The sequence below is a fragment of the Chelmon rostratus genome, chromosome 21, assembly GCF_017976325.1.
Source record: "Chelmon rostratus isolate fCheRos1 chromosome 21, fCheRos1.pri, whole genome shotgun sequence".
NCBI lineage: Eukaryota > Metazoa > Chordata > Actinopteri > Chaetodontiformes > Chaetodontidae > Chelmon > Chelmon rostratus.
In genome coordinates, this window is record NC_055678.1 from 6397653 (window position 1) to 6425643 (window position 27991).

Genomic DNA, 27991 nt, shown 5'->3' on the forward strand with positions numbered 1-27991 from the left:
CATTTTGAAGTATTGGATTAGAAAAGTAAAAAAAAAAAAAAAACTTCCCCAATTTCACAAAAAAAAAGTTTTTTCTAATTGTTTGAGGTGTTTTTGCATAAGTAAATGAGCATATGAGTTAAAAGTTAATGCACTTTTCAAGTAAATTCTGACGTAGGAAATGATGGGCTGTTTCCACTCCGAGAGAAGAAGTCATTTCTGCAGATTAAAACGTTTCCTCATTGCTCTATGCATTAAAACATGAAACAAACTGATATGTCATATTTCCATTATGTTTTCTACATTATTTTTCACCATTTGAAGGTTGTTTTGCCTTGTTGCACCATCTTCTTCGGGAATGGTTTTCCAACTGGAGTGTTGACACCACCAACCGCTTATCTCAATGAACCAACTCCAAATAATCACATAATGGCAGTGGATGGAAACAAGCTTGCTGATTTTCTTTCTTCAAAATTCACTTAAAATGTGCAATATTTCTTGAGAGAAACGAAGCCACAGATGCAGCTAGCATGGCTATAAATGGTGTTGTGTTGTTAAAAACCTTTCAGCACAGCTGAGACAAGAAAATCCACTCCAAACTAGAATTTTAGTATTTTGCATGACTAACTTTGAGAACTAGTACAGTATGTCTTACCCCAAATGACTTCACATTCCCTCCTGTGATAAACAATGAAACAACAACAAATCAGAGCATGAGGTGGTTCTCCCTCACACTAACATCAGAAAAAAACCACTGGACAAGACTGTTGCAGGTGTGGTCCTGAAGTTGTTTGTTGTCCATCACAGAGGTGCCACGAACCATAAAGTCCAAACGCTCATAAGCCTTTTTCTAAAACAAACACCCGTGCTGGCAATAAGCATTTCTTTACACTCAAATTGCCAAGATTTAGTAAGCCACTAATGGTGAAATCACACTTGTGCAGACAAAACAGTAGCCCATATACTACTTGTTGACATTTTCCTCAATTAAATCACATACAGCATTACAGTATCTACTTACTTATCTTTTGAATTTGGAATCAATACTAACATTAACCAGGGGACGGACTCTTCTAGACCTAAACAGACCAAAGGCAATGACACCTAATATTAGATTAAATTATATTAGACTTTATCGATCTCACAATGGAGAAATTCGCTGTCATCAGCAAAATATGTAAAATCATATGGCAGCACACCTTTCATCCTTATTCATACCCAAAACAAACAAATTATAACAGCAGAAAGTGTACACTGAGGCTAACACACTAATTCAAATATCCTCCTATTGTATGTGCACATTTACTGATCCATAAATGACAGCACCATCATAGGACCTGTATTACTGTAGCTATCACATTGTTCTGTGAAACATATGTCAGGATAGACATAGAGGCTATTCATTATTCAAAAAGCAAAAAATAAGTATTCCTGCAGTATTGTTACTGAAACTTTGGTATTGCATTTGCATAAGTATTGAAAAATGTCAAACAACACCAAGCACTAGACCTGATAATAATGTGGTATCCCAAAAATGTTTGTTGTTATCCTACGAATTGTTTCAAACGTCCTCCAAAATGATCCTTCAAACCCTCCTACTGTTCAAGTTGACCACATTGTTTCACTTCAAAAATGTGTGAATGAAGTTGGACAGGTTTTTAAAGTGAAAAGTGTGGGTTGTTCAAAGTTATTTTGGTTTGATGTAACAGCATCCTTCCCCTTATTTGCCTGACATTAAAGCATGAGTAACAGACAACACGCCCACTGGTGCAAAAGGTCTTCTCCTTGTTCACAACACTTTCGCGACTGCAGAGAGCTTTAGACATTCGTGTGGACATTTTCTTTTGCATGACATCATGCGCTGGTTGCTGGCTGGATGCTGTGGGCTTGCTTTGATCAATATCTCAGGTAACGTAAACTCAATATGCAACATTGAAATATGATCAATTTAATTAGCGATTGAAAAATGAAAATGATGCAAACAACAATTAGAGTCTTTGCAGTGCATATTAACATCAATAAAACGCTGAATGTAGCTACAGCAATATAATTAGCCAAATAAATTCAGAATGCTTTATGCAGTCATTTAATTGTAATTTTTTACATCTGTTGAACCATAGCTACACTGCAAACAAGTTTTGCATGTTATTTTTGACTCCACAGTACCATTACTTCCTGGACATCTGGGGGGAAAGAGGAAGTTGTTTTCTGAGACAAAGACTGATGTTGTCTTGTTTATTTCTCTCTATACACATTTTAACTAGACCAAGTTATCACAATTGATGATCAGGTTGCTTTATTTCAGACGTGTAGTCTGTTTTTAGAGAAAGATAATGGAGATAAATGATATGAAGGAAAAGATAAAAATCTAAAAATAAATAAATAAATAAATAGCATGCACTAAAAACAAACCATTACATAAGATATCTATTCCCAACATGGGACTGGAACAATAAAATGACAATTTATAATGACAATGATTAATAGATTACTTGTTTATTCTTTGAAATGTAGGGTGAAAAGTAAAAATTAGGTGTCAAATTTCCCAGAGCCAAATGCAGGGCATTCCTTCCTTATTTCCTTATTACATTTTTATGTACATTTCATTGATTAATCGATTAAAAAAAAAAAAAAATCAACACACTAATCCTAAACAAAATCATGAGTTGCGAGCCCTAATGACTGAAATTAACATCCTGATTGCTGTAAGCAATTGTAAGTGTCTGAATACTTCTTTTTCAACACCTATACCATAGGTTAGGAGTATGGTAATAAAGTAGCCGAAGCCAACATCATTTGAGCACATATGAGTTTTGGATTCAACCATGTAAGCCTGAGCACATCCTTTACAGCAATGGCAATTTTCTGTGCAAGTCTTCCATCCATTGTGTCATCTGTGAAATTATGACTGAGATGTCTGACCTCACTAATTACTTTAAGAGTATCTCTGCCTAGTTGTAAACCTTAAGATTTCAGTCAGGGTTGGGTTTAATTCTGCAAGTTACTGATTTCTGGGGACAGCAAAACAAGCTAATACTGTTTTAATAAAGAAGTCAGGCAATAATTGGCCTTTTTTCCATCATTCTATGAGCAATTGTAATCTGATTGTGTGCTGTAGACAGCATTAGTCTACAGACAGCTGGGCACAGTGAAAAGAGTGAATTACCTTGCTAAGAAGTTGGAGGTATGTGGCCTGTCGCCTGCAGCTCTTCATCTAACAGCTCACTGTGGCAGCTCCTTCTTGTTCCACTATTCCCTGCAATATTTTAAACAGATCAGTTGTCAATAATGTCTAAAATGACCGTTGTCATAATAACCTGCATGTTTGTCTACAGAAATTTACAGTAACTGCCACTGTAACCGTGTCACTGTCCCTCAATTTCTTTGTCTGTTCAGTGGCCCTAGATGATGCCCAGCTGGTCAGGCAGAGGCCCCGTGTCTATGCCATGAAAACCAGCAGCCCTGTGACCTTTTATTGTCTGTTCTCCAAGCAAACACTGGGAAACAGTGTGGCATGGTACAAGGCAGATGAGTACGGCGCTAAACAAAGAGACAAGATAAAGACAGGAGAACGGATTAGAGCTGTTGACAGTGTGATTGACGGCGCCGTTCTTAACATCGTTGATATACGCCTAGAGGACAGAGGAGTGTACTACTGCAAGATAAACAATACATGGGGACCTGGGACTGCGCTTCATGTTGCCAGTAAGCAGCTGAGACAACCCATGCATAAAAAAAAAAAACCTACAGACACATGATGCATTGTTGCTTTGAGTGGTAATTTAATGTAATTTATCGAGACAGCCTTTACCAGTTTACCTATGAAAACAGATCTACATCATACATCTTTCCTTTCACAGAACCATACAGCCGTTCCCAGGCACTGTACAGGACCCAGATGAAGGACGCTCTGATTATCCTCCAGGGCTTGCTGTTGGCTGTGTGTATTGCTGCTATAATGCTACGCAAACGAAAAGTGGTGAGGAACACAATGAAGAACACACTTGAGACAAATCTGTCCTTGATCAGACTGTACTGCTGGTTAATGCAGGACTTGCATAGGAATAAGATGGAATAGACCTGAGGATGAGCATAACAATATTCACATTCAGTGTCAGTACAAACTAAAATCAATGTCAAAGTAAATTAGACAAAAACACAAAGTTAATCATACTAGATGATTATGAGTTGTACAGTACAGCATTTCCAAATGGCTCTAATTTCAGTCAATATCAAGGACAAGTTTGATGTACTTTATACTTTATATTGACTCCACTACAATTCAGAAGCAAAAATATACTTTTTATTCCACTATTTTATAACTTTTTCTAGTGCTTTGCAGATTCAGATTAATACTATTAAATAAATAATGCTGTATTATTATATATTAGTAGAAATTCAAAAACTAATAAAACTGCACTGCACAATGACAGACAGATAGATAGACAGATAGCCATGCAAATAAGGTTGTTGAGAGGCAAAATACAATAAAAAAATCTGTGATTAATTAACAATAACTAAAAACAAAAATTTTGAATAGAGACTGAACTAAAACTAGGACCCTACTCTCCAAGTTCATTATGCTGGTGAGGAATTTAAACAGCTTAAAACAGCTGTAGCATTAGCTGTTACAGTATGGCATCTCCTGCACTGCTTATCTTAGCTAACAACATTCACAGCAGTACCGTCTCCATCTGCAACTATACCTGTCAAGCTATTAATACATTTAACTACTACTGACTACATTTTAAGTGCAAATGCAAACCTTTATATGACATAAATACCACTTTGCGCACCACACATCACATTGCCGAGACAGGTAACAGCACATTTCTGCTAACGCTAGGTTAGCTAACATACCGCAGCTAGCTTTAAGTAAATAAAATTAAAATAATGGTAAAGAATGAATACCAGTGGCCATTACCGACACGAGCCTTAATTAACATTACTTGTGATAAGCAGCCCAAGAGCAAAGATAACACTTGCCCAACTTAGTTGCATGAAGCTCCTGATTTGACAGTGAAAGCACCAGCCTCCATGAAATTAGCGCTCCACTGCCTTCCCCAGCAACAGGTCTGACAGTCTTCGACCGTTAGCTAAATGTTAGCCACAAGCGATATAGTAGCTTATTATCGTATTTTTCCATCCTTCCTTTTCATCTGAAGGGGTCCATCCATTTCCTCAGACAATGTTTTACCTTTGAACCCTTGGTGCCATGGTATGCCACTGTAACAGGAGTCGTTATGACCTAAAACAACTTTTAACCATTTTCCAATACAGTTTGAATTAGCACGGCTAGCTAGTATTTCTTAGCATTTAGATTCTCTATCTCCAAATCAGTGTCAGTCACATTTTTGTATTATGTACAGATATGTTTATTAATAGTATGTGCTAAAGTCAAGTTCATTTTCATCTTGTTCATCTTCTCTCACTCTTTTTTTTAACAGTTTGAAAATACAGACAGCATATATGAGGAGCCTGAAACTGATCACATCTATGAGGTTTGTGTCTTTTTCACAGATAGTCATTTAAGACGAGATAATTTCTCTTTGTCAGAACTGGACATTAAAGTTCGGTCACGTTTGAGAAAACAAGTCACAGCTGTGTTTTTACATAAAAACACAAGTGCAAGAAGTAGACAGATGCGCATCACTGAGCTCTTAACCACAATTGTATCTTGCGCTGTTCATGCAGCAACAAGCTTCTGTTATAGAGAGAAAATGTCAGACATGTCCTTTAAATGACAGAATGCTGTTGTACTAGAATGTGCTAGACAGGACTGGAAAGTTGGAGACAAATAAATGTGGATTGGATGTTGTTTGTAAAATTTTGAATAAAAAAATGTTCAAGGCTTATATATAAAAGGAGCAACAGAGACGTCAACACAAATAATGTGAAAGACGTTTTAAATGTCAACTATTCTGCTGTGACATTTAGCAGCTGCATATCTTTATTTTTGAGTCATGTCTTCATCATTATGCAAATTAAAGCTACAATATGCCCGAACACAGTCATAACCTGTATTTTCACTGGGGCTCCTCAAAGCTACATGGGACTCACACATGTACATGTTAACTGACTAGAACTGACTTATTTCCATCTTTCAGGGCTTGACAATTGAGACATATGGAGGAGGTCTGTATGAGGAACTCTCAGTGTATGCCCAGGCTGATGGAGCTGAGGCCCCGTGGGAGTGAGACTAAGCTCTAACTTTTCACCTCGCCACCTCTACAACCACAGGGTTACTTCATATTTGCAGGGTCTTGATTATAAAGGTCAAAAATCATACATTGTCAAGAGTCCTCAGCTGGCTCGGTCAGATGTGTAATTTTCTTCCAGTTTAAAGTTTGTTTGCAAATATGTGCTGTTGATTTTATGCTATTTAGTATCATATGAAATCCAGAGAACTGAAAAATTCTACAATTCAGGCTCATCAGCAGCTAACGCTTTGATGCTTCAAGATGCTTTTTTTTTTTTTTTTTGCTACGACGTGTGTTTGATTATTTAAGAACATGTTCATCACAAATCTTTGTGAGAGAAGCTGTCACAAAATGCTGGTGTGTCATCAGAGCCTGAGCAAGGCCTGACGTGTTCCTGTTGTGTGATAATATTAAATAATATGTATGACTTTTTGTTGATGTGTAGGGAATAAAAGTAAGAAAAGAACATGTTCATTTGCTGGAGAACGTCTTATTTTTACTGGCCTTTGCAGGTAGCCATGTAGGAAAAAAAACTTATAGTTGAAATGCATTCATTCATAAAAATGCTGGATGGGTAGCAATCATCTAATGAATACACGACTCAAAACGAATAAATACATGAACAAATAAATAAGTAAATAGACTGCATGTGAGCAGATAAGTGAACACATTCTGAATGTGACAGACAGATCACAGAGTTTAGTTGGTGCTTCTGTTAAAGATCTCAGTTCTGCACGTGACGATCAGACTTCAGGTGTTAGTGTAGAAATCCGAACGAGGCCCCACATGTTCCTGCTCGTTATTTGACTGGAATCGTTCAAAATAAAGTCTCCATCTTTGGTGTTTATGCAGCAGGAATAAAAACAATAAACACATTTCTATTTGCTGAAATAATTTTTATTGTCAGTAAGACAAAAAATGTGAAAAAAATCGAATTTTGCTCAAAGCAAATCAAAATAAATAGGATTGATCAACATAGAAAATGAGATAAAAACACAAACGAATCAATAATTAGATAAATAAATAGATAAATATGTTAATAAATAGATATGCATGTAATCAAATAATTGAACACATTCTGAATGCGACAGACAGATCACAGAGTTCTGTTGGTGCTGAGTAAAGGTGAAAACAGCAGGGCCACTCTATTCAAATGTTCTTGGATTTCCTTCCTGATCATCTCCCAGGCTGCAGCACTGTGCCCCTGCACACACAAGAATATGCCGTTTAATCGTCAGAGATACTCTACGCGGATCAATACACACACAGAAAAATAGATTGACAAACTCACCATTTTCTTTAGGAGGTGGCGTGAGAGTCTGGTGAAATACCGGTGCAGCTTCTTGTTCTTGTGGCCGTGGCTCCCAATCTAAAGGAATTACAAGAGAAAATAGATTTTATAATATGCTTGACCTGTTTCACCTGTAATGTGTTGTGTTCAAAGAAGTGTTCATTCCACAGTCACTGCAGCTGTTGACCTTCACATTTGTCAGGACTTCAGTGGAACAGAAATGGAAATAAAAGCAACAGAGGCAGAAATCACAGCTCAGCTGTGTTGCTGGGAGTTAGTTTAATACTTACACAGGAGCGAAGGCCGCCAGCCTGCTTGGCTACAACATTGACAAAGTCGTCCGCTGTTCTCTGCTCCCATGATGCCAAGCTGTGGTCCTCCTCAAACAGGGCAGCCACCTCCTCTAGAATCTGAACTGTGAAAGCAAGCTTATACTCAGTCTGGAGGAAGAAGAAGAAGAAGAAGAAGATCAATCACAGATTACAACAGGGTTACATTTCTGACACCTTCTGACAGCTGTTTCCAAACTGGAAAAAAATAAGATATAACAGATATAATGATCCACACTTTCACATCAAAGGAGAACAAATGAATCTTCACTTCTTAGATTTTGCATTTTCAGCTGCAGCAGACAAAGGCTGAGGATGACTTACTGCTGCTTCGGACGCCTGGCTGTACAGCTCATTAGGGAAGCCCACAGTGTCTTCCACTGCAGAAGCATCAGTGGTGTTAGTGGAGTTATTCGCCTGCATCACACACACAAACACACACATCAGTTGTTGCAGGAAACACACAGGAAACTCATTCAGTGAAGACAATTCAGCCGCTCAAAACAGTATCCAAACTTACCATCGCGTCCAGCAAAACCAAAGAGCTGTCACTGTGCTCTTTGAATTTACCATCCAGCCATCTGCAGCTCAGCGAGCAGCCTGCACCGTACAGACTGAGAGACAGGCACACGAAGAACATCCTGCTGAGCATGTTGGAGAAGGTAGAAAGTGTCTTTGTATGGAGTGGATTGCGGTGCGTCCAGGTTGTGTCATTTATACTGCAGCAGGGCGCACCTGTTTCATTTTCCACACACACGGACGCGGTTACGCGGTTCAAAATCTGTGTAATGTGTAATGTCACACATTTCGGATTTGAGTAAGTGTCCGTTTGAAAAATTTCTCCCACGGTGAAAACATCAGCAAATTTCACAGCAAAGCGAAAAAATCACGTCCGCTACACATGAGCCTGAACGACAGGCTCCTCTCTCCTCCTACCATCCAATAATGATATTATAGAATACATCGAAGACACTCATACAGTTCCCTATTCATAATACTGGAACAGTTTATGATATTGAATATGTCAAATGATGCCATTAATATATAATGAATATTTTGAAAAGATGCCATTATTAAAATATTGCGATTTAATTCTTAAGGCAAAATAGAAAATTCTAGATAGCAAAAAGTAATTGTTTTTGAATTGAAATCACGCAACTGTAGAGGCATTTAAAACTCCTTCATTGTTAAATTGTCAGAGTTGCGTCATTAGTACTTTTGGATTCATTGATAATCGTTTATGATCATCATTAATGAGCAGCAGCGTGGGAGCCATAAAGCGGAAGTTCCCGCGGAGGGAAAATGAAAGAGCCTCGGTGGCTGCGGCCTGCGCTCTGACGCTCATTCACATCCACTGCTGCTCACTGACATTTCACCTTGTTTTAACCAGAGCGTGGCCGCTTCAGCCTGTGGAGAAGGGGACTCTCCTTCACCTTTTAATTTTACACGTTGGAGCACATTTTCAGGCTGGAACAGAGCAAGGTGAAAAGCGCACTGTGGTCTTTGAGGCCTGTCCGTCATGGAGTGGCTGCAGAGTGCGGATAAACATCATGAGGCTGAAGACAAGAAAAGGTTTTATATGTGCTGCAGCACAAAGACAGAAACGAGCAAAGATGAAGAGAGAAGATAGAAAACATATATACATATATATATATATATATATATATATATATAGAGAGAGAGAGAGAGAGAGACAGGTGTATAAAACATTATGAGAAACTGTACAAGAGCAATTAATGACGTTACGCGTCAAGAATGAGTCAACAAGGTGTAAACATCAATTAGACTACGCGTTTGTTTCTGTATTAAAGTCAAAATATAATATAGTATAATGTAATAAAACAGTATTAACATGACACATGGCATATAAAATGAAACATGAAATGCAGTAATATATACAGGCATAAGGATCGAGGCATAGGCAATCGGAGTATGTTAACTAACAGCTGTTAATTATGATATAATATAGTGTTAGTGTATAATATATGATTTATAATATAACTAATAATACTTGCTTTCCTTCGGCTTTAATTTATTCGATGAAATGGTATAAAAACAGAATTAAAAATGATAATAATTCGAAGCATTATTTCATAAAACGAATTTTCTCTGAATTAGTGAATTGTAAAAACTGTCGCGGTATTTCAGCTTCCATCACAGCCAACGTTTTTTTTTTTTTCTCCCGTGGCATTAATACAGCATATCACAAAGACACTTGCTCAAATCCGAAATGTGAAATTACACGTGCGCAGAGATTTTGAACCGCGTAACCGCGTCTGTGTGTGTGGAAAATGAAATAGGTGCGTCCTGCTGCAGTATAAATGACACAACCTGGACGCATCGCAATCCACTCCATACAAAGACACTTTCTACCTTCTCCAACATGCTCAGCAGGATGTTCTTCGTGTGCCTGTCTCTCAGTCTGTACGGTGCAGGCTGCTCGCTGAGCTGCAGATGGCTGGATGGTAAATTCAAAGAGCACAGTGACAGGTATTGGGATTTGCTGGACGCGATGGTAAGTTTGCATAATGTTTTGAATTGTCTTCACTGAATGAGTTTCCTGTGAGTTTCCTTCAACACCTGATGTGTGTGTTTGTGTGTGTGATGCAGGCTAATAACTCCACTAACACCACTGATGCTTCTGCAGTGGAAGACACTGTGGGCTTCCCTAATGAGCTGTACAGCCAGGCGTTTGAAGCAGCAGTAAGTCATCCTCAGCCTTTGTCTGTTGCAGCTGAAAATGCAAAATCTAAGAAGTGAAGATTCATTTGTTCTCCTTTGATGTGAAAGTGTGGATCATTATATCTGTTATATCTTATTTTTTTCCAGTTTGGAAACAGCTGTCAGAAGGTGTCAGAAATGTAACCCTGTTGTAATCTGTGATTGATCTTCTTCTTCTTCTTCTTCTTCCTCCAGACTGAGGATAAGCTTGCTTTCACAGTTCAGATTCTAGAGGAGGTGGCTGCCCTGTTTGAGGAGGACCACAGCTTGACATCATGGGAGCAGAGAACAGCGGAAGACTTTGTCAATGTTGTAACCAAGCAGGCTGGCGGCCTTCGCTCCTGTGTAAGTATTAAACTAACTCCCAGCAACACAGCTGAGCTGTGATTTCTGCCTCTGTTGCTTTTATTTCCATTTCTGCTCCACTGAAGTCCTGACAAATGTGAAGGTCAACAGCTGCAGTGACTGTGGAATGAACACTTTTTTGAACACAACACATTACAGGTGAAACAGGTAAAGCATTTTAAAATCTATTTTCTCTTGTAATTCCTTTAGATTGGGAGCCACGGCCACAAGAACAAGAAGCTGCACCGGTATTTCACCAGACTCTCACGCCACCTCCTAAAGAAAATGGTGAGTTTGTCAATCTATTTTTCTGTGCGTGTATTGATCCACGTAGAGTATCTTTGATGTTTAAATGACATATTCTTGTGTGTGCAGGGGCACAGTGCTGCAGCCTGGGAGATGATCAGGAAGGAAATCCAAGATCATTTGAGTGGAGTATACCAGCTGATTTCACCTTTACTCAGCACCAACAGAACTCTGTGATCTGTCTGTCGCATTCAGAATGTGTTCACTTATTTGATTACATGCAGTCTATTTATTTATTTATCTAATTATTTGAATTATTTGTGTATTTATCTCATTTTCTATGATGATCAATCCTATTTATTTTGATTTGCTTTGATTGATCAAAATTTGATTTTTTTCACATTTTTTGTCTTACTGACAATAAAAATTCTTTCAGCAAAGAGAAATGTGTTTATTGTTTTTATTCCTGCTACACAAACAATAAAGATGGAGACTTTATTTTAAACAATTCCAGTCAAATAGCGAGCAGGAACATGTGGGGCCTCATTCAGATTTCTACAGTAACACCTGAGGTCTGATCATCATGTGCAGTACTGAGATCTACTGAGGGGAAACAGAACGGACATGAAGTCGTCAGGTCAAAGAGCTAAAGTGCACAAGCACAACTGTAAACTTTTCAGATCTCAGGTGTTTTACAGATACTGAAACATGAGTTAAGTTCATTTTTTGGCCTTTTTGTTCTTTCACACAAATCAAGAACATTTAGACAGACAACAAGCAAATATTACAAACATGTTTATCACATTAGACAATTAGCTGCTGCAGTGCAGAGCAGATATGTAGCTGTTTATCTAGTCGAGCTTTAAGATGAACAGTACTCCAAAGCGGAAATACTCTGCTGTAAGTGAATGTCATGCATTCAAAATTTTGGCAATGCTGGAGCTAATTTTTACCACAGTATATACTACTGGATATCTTCTCCTTAATACATCATTATTTACTTTTTGTGTATCATTTTTTGTGTTGTTAATCTGAATCTGTAATGTATCACAAAAAATTATAAAACAGTGGATTAAATAGTACAATACTGGCCTCTGAAGTATAAAGTCCATCAAACTCATTGAAGGAAAGAAAAAACTAATACTTTATATTCTAAAAATGTACATTGTCATTTCTTATTTATTTTTTTTATGATTGTTTACTTTTTGCGTGTGAAAAAATAGTGACAGATTTTTGTTTTTCATGAGGTTTAAAAAAACCTTCAAATGAAACAACCAGAGATGGAAAAAGTCCTCATGTTTCCACTAAAACCATAGTATGTGATGAAAGATTTTAAGATGAATTTAAATTTGAATTACACAATCTCAAGAGGTGTGGCGATAACATGAAAGTATTTTAAGGAAAGACGCAAAATTCGTTCTTTTTAAATGAAATCCGTGTCCTTGCTTCGCTGTTTAATTCGGATTATTTTGCCGTTTATTTATTTCAATCTAATATCTTACTTGTTCTGTATTTTTAAGATTTGAGGAAAGATGCCTTTATAGGCCATTTATTTAGCTTCAGTCTGCAGGCGATCAGTTCGAGGGAAATTAAAAACGACGATTCTCTATTTGACGGAACTGCCATCAATAGTATCATGTAATTCGATACCATATCCTTCATGATTAAAACTATAAAACTGTATCTATGACTGCAAGGTGTCCGCATAGCCAATGAAAACATACGATAAGAAGAGAAAGCGGAAGTGTCTGTAACTGTAGTACGTCAAAGTGACGTTATCATATTGTAATATGAAAATCACAGCGCACCTACGAGAATACTTCATCGGATGTTTTCTGTCCCTTTACAAGGCAAAAGCAACATTTTAGCATAAAATAAGCATTTATTTTGATGCACAGAGAGAAAAAGCAGGTGTTGATAGATAGATAGATAGATAGATAGATAGATAGATAGATAGATAGATAGATAGATAGATGCATAATAAGAACAAGAACTACTTTCAAGTAAAGAACAACTTTCAAGTAAGTGGCAAAAATACAATACAAAATACAAAATAACAATATAAGAAAAAATAGTGAAATAAAAATACAGAACTAAGCTATCAGGATAAACATCTGAACATCTGGCTATACAGGATTAACATCTGTAATACAGGATAAACATCTGAGCAGTTAAATATGGGCCCAGTAATGCATTTGTGCAAAATGACAGTGTGCAACAGTGTGTTTGTCCACACTTAGGTCCAGTATATAGATTTGTATGTGATAAAGTCCAGCATATAGATGTGTGTGTGATAAAGTGTGTGTGTCCATGGTGTGTGGTGTAAGTGTGTAGTGAGTTCGGAGTTGTTGTGTTGATTATTGTTTTTGTCGCCCTCCCCGAGAGGTGTTGTATAGCCGTATGGCGTGGGGAAGGAACGATCATTTCAGTCTGTCCATAGAGCAGGACAATGACAGCAGTCTGTCACTGAAGCTGCTCCTCTGCCTGGAGATGGTGCTGTGCAGTGGGTGATCAGGATTGTTTTTCTTTAAGCTGCTCCCCCAGCACACTACTGCGTACAGGAGGGCACTCGCTACCACAGACTGGTAGAAGATCTGTTGCAGCTTTTTGCAGATGTTGAAGGACGCATCGCCAGCCTTCTGAGAAAGTACAGGCGGCTCTGTCCTTTCCTGCACAGAACGTCAATGTTGGCAGTCCAATCCAGATTCTCGTCCAGCTGCACTCCCAGGTATTTGTAGGTGTGAACCACCTACACGCAGTCCCCTTTAATGATGACCGGTTCTGGACACAGCCTGGGTCTCCTAAAGTCCACTACCATCTCCATGGTCTTGGTGGTGTTAAGGAGCAGGTAGTTGGAGTCACATCATGTGATGAAGTCCTGGATCAATTTCCTGTACTCATCCTCTTGTCCGCTCCTGATACAGCCCACTATGGCTGTGTCGTCCACGAACTTCTGTACATGACAGAGCTCCAAGTTGTACTGAAAGTCGGACGTGTACAGGGTGAACAGGAGTGGAGAGAGCACAGTTCCCTGCGGTGCTCTTGTGCTGCTGGCCACAGTGTTGGACCTGCAGTCCCCCAGCTTCACATACTGAGGTCTGCCAGTCAGGTAGTCAGTAATCCATGCCACCAGGTGTGTTTCAGCTCCCATCTCTGTCAGTTTGTCCCTGAGGAGCAGTGGCTGGACGGTGTTAAAGGCACTGGAGAAGTCCAAGAATGTAATCCTCACAGCACCACTGCCTCTGTCCAGGTGAGAGAGAGATCATTGGAGCAGGAAGATGATGGCATCCTCCACTCCCGTCTTCTCCCGGTAGGCAAACTGCAGAGGGTCAAGAGTGTGGTGGATCTGTGGCCTCAGGTGATGGAGCAGCAGCCGTTCCATGGTCTTCATCACGTGTGACGTCAGAGCGACCGGCCTGAAGTCGTTCAGCTCCCCAGGATGTGGTTTCTTAGGGACTGTTGCATCAACATCAGGACATAAATAAGAGATAGATAAATAGAGAAAAAATAAAGAATCAATAATCATACGTATGTAAAATGAAAATAAAAATTGAAATTGAAATTTTGCAAGAGCATATTAGACACAGGACTGAAAGTTTGATCATGTTTTATCAGTGTCACTATAGGCTACTTCTACTTGTAGAGTCACCTTGTACAGCAGCTTTGCTCTATACAAGTAAAAACTGATGCCCATGTTTCACCTGAGAAATCTCCTGTTTTAAAAGACGTTTCGCAATAACAGGTGAGAATATTGTAGGATGTGACAGGGTCCTCAGACTCAGGTGTAATCCATAATTGCACTGTGGCGCCCCCCGTTGATCAAAAGCAGTATTTGAGTACTAAACGTTAGCTGTAATTCAATCACTGATTTCCAGATTAAGGTTTTTCTAGGACCTGATTGTTCTCCACAAGGTACAACCAATTACCATGATCTAATTAAAGATTGTGTGAGTGTTGCAGTAGCCTATTGTTTAAGATTTACTGTGTTTTTTTGTGTTTGAAAGAAACACAAAAAACAAGCAAACGACCTGCGATTATTCTTATTATTTTCAAACTGTGTTGGTAATGGGGTGAAGTTAGTACACAGTTTACAAGCTGTGGAGTATGTGGTGGACACTTTTTTGAACTGTGTTGACAGGGACCGCCTCGTCCAGGACAGGGAACATGAAGTCCTCACATGTCTGCAAACAGCAACAACATCAGCACGCCTCAGAACTCGTGGTTACTTTGGATATTACTCGTAAACTACAAACCAATGTAGTATCACTGTTAATGCTGCTTGTTCTTAGCGTTGGTTCAAGCAATGCCGATGCAATTTATATTGATTTTATGACAAAGAATGTATAATAGATATAGTCCATGGTTTTTAGCTAACTGAAGTAACTTTTAATCAGATAAAAGAAGAAAAAGGAAGTCACAGCGGTATTTTTGCATAGGCGTAGTTAGAAATGCAGAGATACGTGCTTATTCGTGATATAGAGAAACTAACAGTCGGTATGCGACCATGTGTTTAACTGAAAAACAAACAGCGAGCAAGTTACAAACGTTTAATGTCCGAAAAATCTCGTTTGTATAAGTCCCAATTGCGCTATTTTATTTTTACTGTATTTCTAATAGAGCCTGAAGGCGTCACTGGTCTAGTCAAGTTCCCATGATGCATCACTCGTCGGCTGGACAGTGACAAGAGAGCGTTTCACCCCTCGAGAAAACAAATGTTAGTCAACGCAATTTTTTGTCCGTGCTTGGTTGTTGGAACAGACGCGATGGAGAGCGACTGTACGGACTGACGAGGCTTTTACGTACATTTACTGAGCGTACAATAATTTACAGAGGATACGCGGGTGTCTTTGGATCTTAATGGCAAGTTAGCCAACCTGTTTCGGTAAGAAAGCTAGCTCTGTAGCTAACGTTCGTTGCTAATAACATTCGGGCTGTCAGGGTCGTGTTTCACTGCTTCAGCCTACTAAATGCCATAAAAGTCGTGGTTTACACAGCATGAATTGGTTGTCTGTGCATAATATTACGAAGCCTCGATTTTCCCTGATGAGCTTGAATGCTCACACACGCCCAAATCAGAGGCTAACGTTAAAACTGGCAACTTCCTGCTGCTTAATGCAAAACGATTGTGGAGATTAGAGAGGAATGTTGTCAGGGTTTGTTATTTCAACGGTCAACTGTCACGATATGGAAATGAGAGGACTGTTGTTGCTGCTGTAAGGTTAATTCTTAACGCCACTTGTCTAGCGATTTACGGCTGCTAAGTAGTAGTTTTGTTTCTGTCTTGGCCCTAGAGGTATTTAGAGTACTCTTATCTGGGTGTGATCAAGTCAGGGAGTCTGTGTGGCGTGCTGTTTCGATCCTGATTTGTTCTCAGTGCGTTTGATAAAGGAAGTTAGTTCTGGGGCATTGTGTAGCTACTTCCCTGCAGACATCAATCAGCGTCTCACATGACTCCGCGGTTACTCAGGGAAACCATGAAATTGCAGATATGTCACAGAGCACAGTCTTGTGACGGAAAATGTAACGATAGCTCAGTGGCAAATATGCTGGCAACGTGAAGTGAGGAAGGGGAAAAACTGCTTCCTTATCATCACATGTCTTGTCTGCCAGCTTATCCATCTTAAATGCCAAAAGTGATTTCAACAGCGAAGCGGGGGTCAGTAGGGTTGTTGCGTTCACGTGTTGGAAAGAGCTTCATTTAGCATATGTCAAAGGAATTGTTTTTGCCTTTCAGTGTGCCATGAGGGAGTGAACCTTCCCAGGAGGTGCCATGCTAGCCACACAGATGCCAGACACACCACCCGAGGCTAAAGATGTTAAACAGGTAAAACTACGAGCTTCTCCCTGTGTGCAAAGACCTTGTTACCTTGAGGACTTGTTGGTGGTTGTGTTCTCTTTTACTGTGATACCTCTAATGCGTTGTGTCAGATTAGCTTTATTAGCTACTGGCGTGTGTTTTTTTTTTTTTTTTTTTTTGCTAAACATTGTCTGGTTGTGTCATTTAAGTAGGATATGTTGTAATTTTACAGTTGTACCTGTACTCAACAGTGTTCAGCCTTACACCACTTTCAGCACTGTAGGGGATGCATTTGCTTGCCTGCATGTCTTACTTACAGTGTCATTACAACTCTCTTAATAGGTAATCTAATGCTTTTAAAGAGACATGATCAGATACATAATCAATGGCAAAACAAGAGCAGATCGTCTTATGAATGCAAAGGGAGGACAAAGCATTGGAGAATGAGTGCAGACCTTGCTTAGTTAATAGCTAGCAGAGTATACTGTATGTGTGACTGTTTTAATATGACAGCGTGGCTTTGCAGACAGTGTACAATTAGTGTATGTGAATCAGGAAACTAGAAAAGCATGCAATGATTTGGTTCCCTGGAAATCTTTTAAAGCTGTAGTCCTGCCAGGTCAGACGCAGGAAAAAAAGGGTGCTTCAGTGTTCAGTGTGTAGAAGAGCCAGGCCATTGCTTTTCAAAGTGTTTGGTTTTGCTTGAGAACCAGGTTTTTTTGGGCATCCTATTGCACAATGTTAGTTTGCGTCTTTTATGTACATGTTCTCTGTATTTCTGTGTCAGATGACGGCTGGGGTCATGTGGCAGTAGGTAATCTGCAGACCATGTTTCATAACAACGTGGCCACTGAACTCACTCTATTCCTCATCACACTGTTGACTGGAATGTAGAAAATATGCTGGCTGTATCCTTTACTGCACGTAAAAATGTTCCTCTCGTTTGTGTTGGTGAACAGAGAAGTTATTGTCAGTCTGCCAACCTACCTCACAACCACACCTTAGTCAACCGGTCTCCAAAAAGGAAGCTGATAATATTTCCCTCTGCCACACACTGTGTCATTGTCCCGTAGATTAAAGAGAAGTTGGCACAGTCGCTCAAAGCCCTGCAGAAGCGATACGTAACGTCAGACGCAGTGGTCACCAGTGAAGACGGTGATGCTAACCTCCTCTGCTGTGCCCTGGAGGCCATATTCATTCACGGTATCAAGAGCAAGTACGTCCGCTCTGAGGCTGGGGGGCGAGGAAGGAAGGGAGACAGAGGACCTCTCCCTCAACCTTTCTTCTGGAGCCTCCTCAAAACCGTCACTCACCGGTAAATGTCCATTTATGCTGAAAGGATATAGGTCTATAAACAGACAATTATTTGGCAACCGTTTTGATAATTGGTTAATTGTTCCACTATTTTTCAAGTAAAAATGCCAAACATTTAGTGATTCCGGCTTCTCTACTGTGTTGATTTGCTGCCTTTCCTTGTCTTATGTAATAGTAAAATGTATATTTTTGGCTAATGAAAGTAAGTCACTGCTTGGGACATCATTAAACTATTCTGTGACAACTTAATTCAGAGTGTCATAACACTCTCTGTTAAATCCCCAGTGATGTAATCACAGAGCTGGAGAAGATCAGCTTCGTGGGCACGGACGTGGGTCGCTGCCGAGCATGGCTACGGCTGGCCCTCAACCACGGCCTGCTGGAGTGCTACCTTGCATCGCTGTTTCGGGAGGACTCCAAGTTGCGTGCCCACTATCAGCCCAGTGCCTTGCTTCTGAACACTGAGGAGCGGGAAGTTCTGCTGAGCTACCTTCAGGGTCTGGCGTCACTAACATTCAGCCTTTCTTACAAGTCAGCTGTCCTCAACGAATGGACCACCACGCCGCTGGCTCTCGCTGGACTCTGCCCCTTGCTCCAAGCAGATGCACTCGACCTGCCCCTCAATGGCGGAGATCCTCCCACCTCTAAGGCCATGCGTAAAGAATCGTGGGACACAGTGTCTCAGTCGTCAGGCTCATCAGATGCACTGGATGTGCAGAGAGGGTGCCCAGTGGGGCTGTTGGGGAGAGGGTCAAATGCGTTACAAGGGGGCAGGACTGCACTCAACTCATCTAATTTGAGCCTGGACACCACAGGCTCCTCTCAGCTCTCCTCCAGCTTGAGCTCCGACAGCCTCCTGCAGGGGCAGGACCCCCGCAGCCCGACAGGAGAGCAGTGGTCTTCATGTGACCTGGACATGCCCATTAACGTCAACATCGGCACCAAGAGGCTACAGAAAGAGTAAGTGTATCTGCTAGCTGTGTGTCTGATATGTTGGAGCAGATAGGAGTTAAAGGATAAGGCTGGGGATATTCTATATTTGTCTCATTGTCAACGAATCCCATAAAAAGACAAAAAACAACAATAAATACAACCTAAAATCAAGTATTGTTTGTGTCGCTATGTCTAGCACAGGAAAAGCCTGATGTATCTTATTTATGTGTGCCGTAGAGCTCCCAACAAATAAACAGTTTTCTCCTGTTTCCATGGCATTCGCTAAAAATTACATTGCCCAGCTGTTCTAAGGTCTTTCTGAGCCTGTTTAAAGATTTGTTTCTTCTTTTTGAATGAATGAGCTTGGGCCAAGAGCCACAGACTGGGTAGGTATTAACACACCGTCTGTTTTGGTCTTATCATTGGATTTGTTGACAGAAAGAAAAATATACAACATTAATGTCAGCGTAAATAGAAAGAGGCAATAATAAAGTGCTCTGTTATATCGTAGGCTTGCTGTGAAATATGTCGTGACTTTTCTCTGCAGTTCTCTGGCTGAGTTTCGGGAGAGCGGCCACTGCAGTCAGGACTCCATGCGTGAAGACTCCTTCGTGTCCAGCACTGGTCCAGATCAATACTCTGAGACGGCCATTTTCAGTAGCTCTGACAACGACACTCAGGGTCCCCCTACACCATCCCAAGACCAACCCCCTAACTCTGTGCTATCTGATTCAGAGCCACCATCAACACTCCTTGAGATGCCGTCATCTGACGAGAACCATGTTAACTACGCTCACTCTGAAGGCTGCATTAGTGCCTCTTCTGGGTCACACTTGGACGCAGAGATGCTCTCGACAGTCAGCGAGCCTGTGGAGCCTGTGGAGGAAATACATGTGGCGGGTGTTCAGGAGAGTACTGAGCCTGTCCAGGAAGAGAAAGAGGCAGAGACCTCAGAGAAGAGTGCCTCGGAGCCATCAGTACAAGGCCCACGCCGCTCGACCAGCATCCTGAGCAGGAAGTTGTCTTCAGATTCTCTGTCAGTAAGTATATTTACAGGCAAATAGCTTTTAATTGTAGCACACACACAGAGGAGTAAAACCACAGACATTTTCAGGCTTCTATTTATGAAATCACATCATGTGATGTAAGTCTGTGTCCCACACTCACTCCCATCTGTTTGTAGAACTTGTGCTTCTTGAGTACAACTTCAGAAAGAAATTCTAAAACAGTAAGACATAATGAGGATTTTACAGAAAGAGGAAACGCAGAATTGCACTCGCTCTCGAAATGCCTTTTGCCTGTTCCCTTCTGGGGAAATGACAAACAAGATGTCTGACTTTATACTGAAAACCAGGGTGGAAAATCAACACAAGCTATTTAATAATTCATGGAAAAAATTGTGGGCTCTAGCTGTTATTTTCTGCGGCAGGATGTTGTGGATAAAATAAAGTGCAGAGAGTTAGTTCCCTGTACAAATTGAAACCCTGAACGTGTGACGTCCAAGCAGGCACAGCTACAGGATATGTCATAATATTTCCTTCAGATATTGGACTGTCTGTGGTTGACACACATCGGTCATTTTAATTAGTCAAGACAGTCAATTTTGTTCTCGTCTTTAGATGACTCTTAACAGAGACATTCTTTATGTTTTTTTTTTTTATAGTTCTCACACTACCAACCCCAAAGACATGTGATAGCTGGAACTGCTCTTTCACAAACTGTGGTCTGTTCATTGAATGTTCTCGGCTTAGTTCTCTGTGGTTTGGTCCATTGATAAGAAAATCTGATTTAAAACACGTGTTTGAGGAGAGCAATGAGAGTGCAGTGATTATTTTGATTATCAATTAATCAGCCAGTTTTTTTCTTGATGAATTTTTCGATCTATAAAATGTCAGAAGCTAGTGTCATCACATCACATTTTTCTAGACTAAGTTCACATCTTCAGAGCTCTTGTTTTGCTACAGTCAAGAACCTAAAGATATTTGGTTTAGAATGATAAGAACCAGGCAAAAGCAGCAAACCAGCTAATCTTTGCAGCCCTGTATGCGGGTCTACACATACAAGTAGATGTGCAACCCTCCATGTTAATCTGATGGCAAGTTAACACCCGGTTTTAAGTTGTTGTGGAGATCCTTCTCATATCGAATCAGTCTAAAAAACTGTGTTACAACCAGTTCAAAAGAGGTTAAAGAGCTTCTGTGGTTTTACCCTGCAGCATTCTCGTTCCTGGATCTCTGAGGACGACATCTACAAGCCCCATCTGGACGAGGTGTCAGACCAAGATGAGGTGCCTCCTTCTGCTCCTGCTGCTGAGCCCAAGGTCTCTCAGTCACCTCCCAGCGTCGTCCATCGAAGACAAATAGGTATTTATCTCCACGATGAGAAAAGCTGAAGAAAGACACACAGTACAGAGTCAAGATGATTTTGTGCTCATCTGTCTCATCAAGTGAGAAATCAACTGCAACTATAATGGATGTCAGTTTATAATAAACTACAGTTTATATTATTGCTTTTCTTCATATACCATTATGAACTGAATATAATATTTGAGTTCTGGCCTTTTGATCAAACAAAGCAAAACATTTGAAGATGTCGCCTTGGACTCTTGGCGGTTGTGATGGACATTTTTTTTTTAACTATTTTCATTTCATAGACTAAAAGTGCCTTGTGGAGTTTTCTTCATTCAGTGTGTTCTTGAGACTGAGTGCATTTCCTTCCACCTGACAGATTTTTTTGTGAACGTGTGGTTTCTTGGCCAGTCGCTGCCACCTGTATGTCAGTGGAAGAGTGAGAAAGCAACAGCAGGGAAAATGTTTACCTGCTCATTAAAGCATTATTTCCGAGCACGGCCAGTGATTAATAACTGCACCTTCAGTGTGAACACGCCTGCTCAGTCAAGGTGGCACCACGGAATTAAGCTGAATGACACTGTTCACATAGGTCACTGGAGACTTTGGAATGAGAAAGTGAAAATATTACAGCTCAAACCACACCCTGTGACACACAGTGACAATCAGCAGGTGTTTTCCATCAGGTATCAAACAGGAAAACACCTGCTCTCTCATTTATTGGGATGTGACCAAATTGTACTGGAATGTAAAACAATTGCCTTACTTGCGATACGTTGCCTCCTAGTGCATGCCGATTAATTGAGAGATGTGATATGAAATGTTTGTGACGGTGCTTGGCATCAATATGGGCAGTATTCCAGGAACAACCACTGTGTAGTCTCACTGCACTAGATCAACAGGTTTAACAGATTTATAATTGATCCATTCATTTAATATTTGATTATTATAGATTAGTAGAGAATCGATTATTTTAAGACTCTGAGAGAGAGAGAGAAAGAGAGGACTAATAACTGAACGATTTTGTCACAGTTGTCACAGAAATGCTTTTTATAGAAGAACATTTCAAAGATTAATTTGTCAGAGCTGATAAATAGTTGATTCTGGGGTTCATTTTCGTAATTCAGGGTATGCAGAATTTTGATAAGCTTTTTTTCACTACTGTTTCCTTTAAACGTTGTTCCGACTTTTCATGTTTTTCTCATGATTCAAGGTCAAGTGTAGTTTTAAAAGCAGGTTTGATAGGATAAAACAAGTCTCTAGCTGTCAACCAGGCTCCACAATGTGAAAATAGATCATGTAAAGTAACTCATCCTGACTCTTTTCCTTCACTGTCCGTATCTGTGTCCATCTGTCTGTCCATCAGGGCTGTCCAACCCGTTTCGGGGCTTGCTGAAGCTCGGCCATCTAGAGCGACGAGGTGCGATGGGCTTGTGGCGGGACTATTACTGCGAGCTGTCACCCTTTGAGTTCCGCCTGTATCTCAATGCAGAGGAGCGGACATGTTACGACAACTGCTACCTGATGCGATGCGAGGACGCTCGCATCACCTCGTCTGAGGGCCGCTTCGAGCTGGCCTTCCCCGGGAAGCGACTGTACCTCCGGGCAGCCAATGGAGACGAGGCCGAGGACTGGGTGGACCGGATAGTGGAGGCTGTCAACAAATGCCGGCCAGCATCTCGTGTTGACGAGCAGTGGGAGGTGCTGCAACCCCCCAGTGAGAACGGTGTGGGTGTGCCGTCCCCGTCCTCCTCCCCCTCCAGCCCTGAGCGAGGTTTATCATCCCCTGAGTCGGGGACATGTGGAGGCCAGAATGCACCTCCTCCCGTGCAGGAATTCGACTGGACTCGGACGGCTGATTTGGAAACAGATGCCATCAAAGAAGCTGTTTTGTACTTCTCCACAGATCCCGAGGCTCGGACCTGGGTTCCCCTGGTCTTCTCCTTGTCCTTGGAGGCCATGAAAGGATTTCGGGTGCAAGAGGGACGGAAGTTGCTGCGGCAAACCCACCCTATTGAGGAAATTCGAGATGTGGTGCCAGACGTCTCTCTGGGGGGACCAGCCTTTTTCAAGCTCCTGACCGTCAGGGAGACACTTAGACTTAGGGCAGAGAACGCAGAGGAGGCTCGCTCTTGGAGGGTTTTGATCCGTGGAGCTCTGGATTCCTACCTTGAGAGCGGGGAGGATGGGGGCTCTAGGGAGCCTGCTGTGGTACACCTGGGGGTGACTGGGAATCTCCACAGACTGGTGCAGCACCGGCTAAAAGAAGATGGAGCGCTTCTAGCTCACCTGTGCGCTGTGGCCTCGGAGAAGGGGCTGGACGCTCAGAGCTTCAAATGCGCAGGTGTTATTGAGTTATTAAGCTTGTTTGTATTAAATAATGAAATAATGGCAAGAACACACATTAATTTTTATTACTGATAAATAATATGACATCAGTCTGGTTCGGTTGTGTGTGGTGGTGAAGGATTGTAACAACTCTAATCATTGTCAACCTTTTGCAACACTATGTGTCAGTGATCTTCAGTTTTGTTTGAGTGTGAGCCTGAGTGGATCTGACGTTTGTTTACTGCGTCTCCTCCTCAGGGTGTCCTCAGCAGATTGGCCCGTCCCTGGGCAGAGCCAGGCTGTGTGAGTTCTCAGGCCAGTACTACTGTGACTCCTGTCACCACGGTGACACCACCATCATCCCTGCACGCATGGTGCACAACTGGGACCTCACACATAGAGCGGTAGGTGCAGCACATTCAGGTCACTTTTTAACCGTGTGCATGCAAAATGTGCGGATACCGATGCTGCTATCAGATACAGAGGTGAAACTGGCAAAACCAGTGAGAACAAAAGGCCGCTTGAGGCTACCAGCTCAAGTATGTGGGCTGTCAGAGATTGAGCTGCATTATGGGAGATCTTGGAACCCATTAGCTATTGTTCTATGATTTTGCCTCTTGGGGGGCTCTTGGAGGACAGCTCATGTTTCGGGGCTTGGATATCCAGGCCGATACCTCCTCTTCCGTGCACTGGTGTTTATTGACAGTCTCATTTGCAACTTCAGACACAAGAAAAGAATATAGACAGATGTCTGCATATGAATACAGTTATATTTAGAACAAGCTAATTCAAAGTTGCCTTCTCAAGCATGACGGGTCCATTCTACTCAGACTACAAATGGAAACCAGACCACTTGTTCATTGCCTGCAGAGTCTGTATTCATATGCAGATATCTCTTTATAGAGATTACATTATGGCCAATGCATCACAAGTCCAATAGTGTCCAGAGTGTCCAGTTTTAAGGCAAAATGTTCACCCTCTACATGTTTTCTTTTTCTTTTTAAAGTAACAGTCACCCTCAGTAATCACAGACAGCTTCAACATGTTCTGACCCATTCAGTATGACCTGTGTGTGTCTGTCCAGGTGTCTAAGAAGGCCCTGCGGCTGCTGGCTCAGGTAGAACAGGAGCCACTGCTGAACCTGGAGCAGTTGAACCCTGAGCTGGTGATGCATGCCGATGCCATGGCTCAGGCCCACAACCTGCGGCAGAGGCTGCGCCTGCTGGGCGACTACCTGCTCACCTGCCGCAGCGGAGCCTGCAAGAAACTCCAAGCAAGGTGTGTATATGTGTGTGTTTTACAGTTTATTGTATTACAACATTTTTCTGTACATGTCTTTTTTTTTCTCTGCCAGAATGGAGCAACGGACATACCTGCTGGAGTCGAGCCATCTCTACAGTGTCATGGACCTCCGACAGGTATCCTGCTGTCTGGAATATGTTACTGCACCGGTCACCCGCCACCTTGAAACATGTTAATATGTGTGTGTTTGTCTTTTTCTAGATAGCAGAGGGCGAATATACAACCTACCTGATGATGCTGTTGCAGTATGCCTCCAACCACGTGTTCCACTGCGACCTGTGCACTCAGCGTGGATTCATTTGTCAGATCTGCCACGCCGATGACATCATCTTCCCCTTCCAGTTCGACAGCACCACCAGGTATGTTGTCCTGGGCCACCGCCCTCCCCGTCTCCTCGCCTTATTAATTAGATCGTATGTTTCAAGTCAAGACTCATCACCAAAGCCACCAGTTCATGAACGAGGACACTACGTTAGAGGAAAGAAGTCACACCAGTTTGACCATCTGTGATTGGTCTGAAATATCTCCGCTGGTTGTGGAAAGTCGGCATCTTTCTTCCACTTCAGTTTATCCAAATAGCAGTTTGGTCACCACTATTTTAATCAGAATATCTATTTAAATGAAAAAACATAAATTTAAGGCCAATTATTTAGTTTCTTTGTCATTAATAGTGCAATAATTTTTCATGGTGTTCTGAATTGTCTGTATTAAAATCAGATTAGAACACAGAAAAACAAAGTGGAGAGATGTTTTGTGTCCATTTTCATCCTCTTAGTCATGTCAAAGAAGAACTGACTAACTTTGCATTTCTTGAATATATTAAGATCAGAATAAACTGCCTGCACAGAAAATGTTAAGAGAGAATTCTCCATTATTAGTTTTTACTAATTGTGGTGTAGAACTTGTATTTCTCTCTAAATTGCCTTCACTCTCAGTTTAAAATGCTCATCTCTTGTCTCTGATCCAGGTGTAAAGATTGTAAGACTGTGTTTCACCTGACCTGCAAGGCTCCTGAGGGCTCGTGTCCACGTTGCCAGCGAATGATGAAATACCTGGAGAGGGATCTGCAGGACTGAGCGCAGCCTGTCTTTCAGGATGATAGAAGACCGCTGATGAAGAGAAAAAAATAATGAAAACAAAATCTAGCTTTTACGTGAAATAACCTCAAGTGCAATTATGAGTGCGATCTGCCTGCCCTGACTGACCTTAATACTGAAGAAGGGGTGAGAGCCACAGTGCTGCAGTAGCTTGACTCACTTGCACTAATACAGAGGCGCGTTGAGCCTCCTGAAGCTGACGTAATGCAGCCGTAACTGACCAGTGACTTTAATACCTCTCTCAACTCTGATTCAGCCACGGTGTCAAACAAAGGACGGGACAAGGGTGAAGGTTGCTGCCAAGACATTTTTACATTACATTGTTTGTCTTATAGCTAGTCCACACGTGCACGGGTATGTTTAAAAATGGGATTTGTTCCGTATTTGTGCTCAAAGAAAATCTCATCCACACAAACTCCTCATTTATATGCAAATGCAAAAAAAACAAGTGAAGTGCTGTCAAGAGCATGCATGCCAAACCAGCAGGCAGCGACATAATCTTAATCCTAACGCTATGTTGGCCAATCAGAAGCCTGAAAAAAGTTATTACCGGTAGGCAACCAGAGGTCCGATCCTGCTATGGCGTGACAAAACATTACAAACCAAAAACTTAAGTCTCCCTTAATTCTCTACACGTCAACACCACAAACAGTCTCTGAGTTTTCGAAAAGCTCCGACTTCAGTGACCTGAAACCTGAAACTGCATTTGTGTGTGGACGAAAGGCCAAAACGCAGAGAAACAGCTTCGTCTGGAAAATACCTGTGTTCTTGTAGACAAGGTGTTACTGGGTCGAGCACAACGCTCCTATCCATCATGTTTACCAGAAGTGCTCTGTAGTACGTTCTGCGTTTGTCTCAGACGCGCGTATGTAATCATAACACAGCAGTAAGGTTGGGTACTGAACTATCAAAAACAGCACTTGAAATGTTCTTATTAACAGATTTTGATTGTGCCTTCTTTTTAAGTTAAGCTTTACACAGTTTTTTCCTCTTGGTGTGTCTTCGATTCAGGGCCAACAGCATCGCTTAGGCCGTTTGTTGTTAAGTTCCCATGAGATGAAATCACATTGCTGCATTAGCTTAGTAAAAATCAGTCGCCAAGAAGACTCCGTGGAATGTTTTTCTCTCATGTTTCTGAATCTTACAAGCAGGCATTGATGTGTCAACTCCTGGAGATTTAAAGACTATATTCGATCAGGCATTTGCATCCATACAGTGGCAGAAGTAAATAAATCCTAAATGTGTGGCAGAAATATTTTTAATACGTGTTGGCGGAAATTACTAGATTGAAGTGAAAACACATTTTGCACATTTGCACGTAGCTCTGACTGTTAAACAGATATTTAAACTAGGATTTCGTTGTAATATCGTCCAGCACGAGGAATCACCCCTAAACTAACAAACAAGCCTGCAGTCTTCACATGTTCATTCTTCGCTCAGTTTTATTTTCACCTCTGGAATATTTGACTCAGATGTAGAGTTGAGCTCGCAGAAATAACATATAACTAGTTTGTTTTTTTTTTTGCAGAATCTGCAGAGAATAAAAACATTAAAGGTTTATTGATCAAATCCATTTTCAGATACGCAGATGTATCACTTGCAAATGGCAAGTACAGAATACTGCAGTACTGTTATTCTGTTTTTTATTCTGTACTGTTTTTTTTTATTGTCATCTCAGTTATAATGTATGATGTATAAATGACCATTCTGAAATAAATGTGAGTGTGTAACGTTTTGAATCTCTTCAGTTTTTGGCACAGC

General features: G+C 41.0%; 4 protein-coding genes across 6 annotated transcripts; 3 read left to right on the top strand and 1 right to left on the bottom strand.

The window, feature by feature from the left end:
* The first annotated feature begins 1755 nt into the window (after positions 1–1755).
* On the top strand, positions 1756–6628 carry cd79b (CD79b molecule, immunoglobulin-associated beta). Its single transcript, XM_041962176.1, has 5 exons — positions 1756–1887; positions 3376–3684; positions 3840–3958; positions 5427–5480; positions 6087–6628. Exons 1-5 carry the CDS (start codon positions 1836–1838, stop codon positions 6174–6176), a joined length of 624 nt encoding a protein of 207 aa, XP_041818110.1. The 5' UTR covers positions 1756–1835; the 3' UTR covers positions 6177–6628.
* A 647-nt stretch (positions 6629–7275) lies between these two features.
* Positions 7276–8472, bottom strand: ifnphi4 (interferon phi 4). The gene is made up of 5 exons (XM_041963364.1): positions 8320–8472; positions 8124–8216; positions 7761–7910; positions 7471–7548; positions 7276–7383 (listed from the first exon to the last, which is right to left on the bottom strand). The coding sequence occupies exons 1-5, from the start codon at positions 8449–8451 to the stop codon at positions 7276–7278; spliced, it is 561 nt and encodes a 186-aa protein (XP_041819298.1). The 5' UTR covers positions 8452–8472.
* Positions 8473–10182: 1710 nt separating this feature from the next.
* On the top strand, positions 10183–11348 carry LOC121625274 (interferon a3-like). Its single transcript, XM_041963365.1, has 5 exons — positions 10183–10314; positions 10410–10502; positions 10716–10865; positions 11076–11153; positions 11241–11348. The coding sequence occupies exons 1-5, from the start codon at positions 10183–10185 to the stop codon at positions 11346–11348; spliced, it is 561 nt and encodes a 186-aa protein (XP_041819299.1).
* Positions 11349–15786: 4438 nt separating this feature from the next.
* plekhm1 (pleckstrin homology domain containing, family M (with RUN domain) member 1) lies at positions 15787–27964 on the top strand. 3 transcript variants are annotated; one of them, XM_041963125.1, is made up of 12 exons: positions 15787–15993; positions 16846–16935; positions 17982–18223; positions 18508–19182; positions 19703–20195; positions 21371–21518; positions 22870–23847; positions 24090–24235; positions 24916–25109; positions 25186–25249; positions 25335–25492; positions 26101–27964. In XM_041963125.1, the coding sequence occupies exons 2-12, from the start codon at positions 16882–16884 to the stop codon at positions 26207–26209; spliced, it is 3261 nt and encodes a 1086-aa protein (XP_041819059.1). In that variant the 5' UTR covers positions 15787–15993; positions 16846–16881; the 3' UTR covers positions 26210–27964. The 3 variants fall into 3 exon arrangements, with proteins under 3 accessions (XP_041819059.1, XP_041819060.1, XP_041819061.1); XM_041963126.1 differs by having other exon boundaries at positions 15807–15825; XM_041963127.1 differs by lacking the exon at positions 15787–15993 and adding an exon at positions 16639–16767.
* The last annotated feature ends 27 nt before the right edge of the window (positions 27965–27991 follow it).

What these genes read in the sequence shown, in the direction of transcription:
- cd79b (XM_041962176.1), top strand. Translation starts at nt 1,836, where the DNA reads ATGCGCTGGTTGCTGGCTGGATGCTGTGGGCTTGCTTTGATCAATATC. An exon ending in TGCTTTGATCAATATCTCAG is followed by an intron (nt 1,888 to 3,375) that starts GTAACGTAAACT and finishes TTGTCTGTTCAG; the next exon opens with TGGCCCTAGATGATGCCCAG. An exon ending in GACTGCGCTTCATGTTGCCA is followed by an intron (nt 3,685 to 3,839) that starts GTAAGCAGCTGA and finishes TTCCTTTCACAG; the next exon opens with AACCATACAGCCGTTCCCAG.
- ifnphi4 (XM_041963364.1), bottom strand. Translation starts at nt 8,451, where the DNA reads ATGCTCAGCAGGATGTTCTTCGTGTGCCTGTCTCTCAGTCTGTACGGT. An exon ending in TGGTTTTGCTGGACGCGATG is followed by an intron (nt 8,217 to 8,319) that starts GTAAGTTTGGAT and finishes TGTGTGATGCAG; the next exon opens with GCGAATAACTCCACTAACAC. An exon ending in CTGGCGGCCTTCGCTCCTGT is followed by an intron (nt 7,549 to 7,760) that starts GTAAGTATTAAA and finishes TAATTCCTTTAG; the next exon opens with ATTGGGAGCCACGGCCACAA.
- LOC121625274 (XM_041963365.1), top strand. Translation starts at nt 10,183, where the DNA reads ATGCTCAGCAGGATGTTCTTCGTGTGCCTGTCTCTCAGTCTGTACGGT. An exon ending in GCCAGGCGTTTGAAGCAGCA is followed by an intron (nt 10,503 to 10,715) that starts GTAAGTCATCCT and finishes TTCTTCCTCCAG; the next exon opens with ACTGAGGATAAGCTTGCTTT. An exon ending in GCCACCTCCTAAAGAAAATG is followed by an intron (nt 11,154 to 11,240) that starts GTGAGTTTGTCA and finishes TTGTGTGTGCAG; the next exon opens with GGGCACAGTGCTGCAGCCTG.
- plekhm1 (XM_041963125.1), top strand. Translation starts at nt 16,882, where the DNA reads ATGCTAGCCACACAGATGCCAGACACACCACCCGAGGCTAAAGATGTT. An exon ending in CTCAAAACCGTCACTCACCG is followed by an intron (nt 18,224 to 18,507) that starts GTAAATGTCCAT and finishes TTAAATCCCCAG; the next exon opens with TGATGTAATCACAGAGCTGG. An exon ending in TCAGAGCTTCAAATGCGCAG is followed by an intron (nt 23,848 to 24,089) that starts GTGTTATTGAGT and finishes TCTCCTCCTCAG; the next exon opens with GGTGTCCTCAGCAGATTGGC.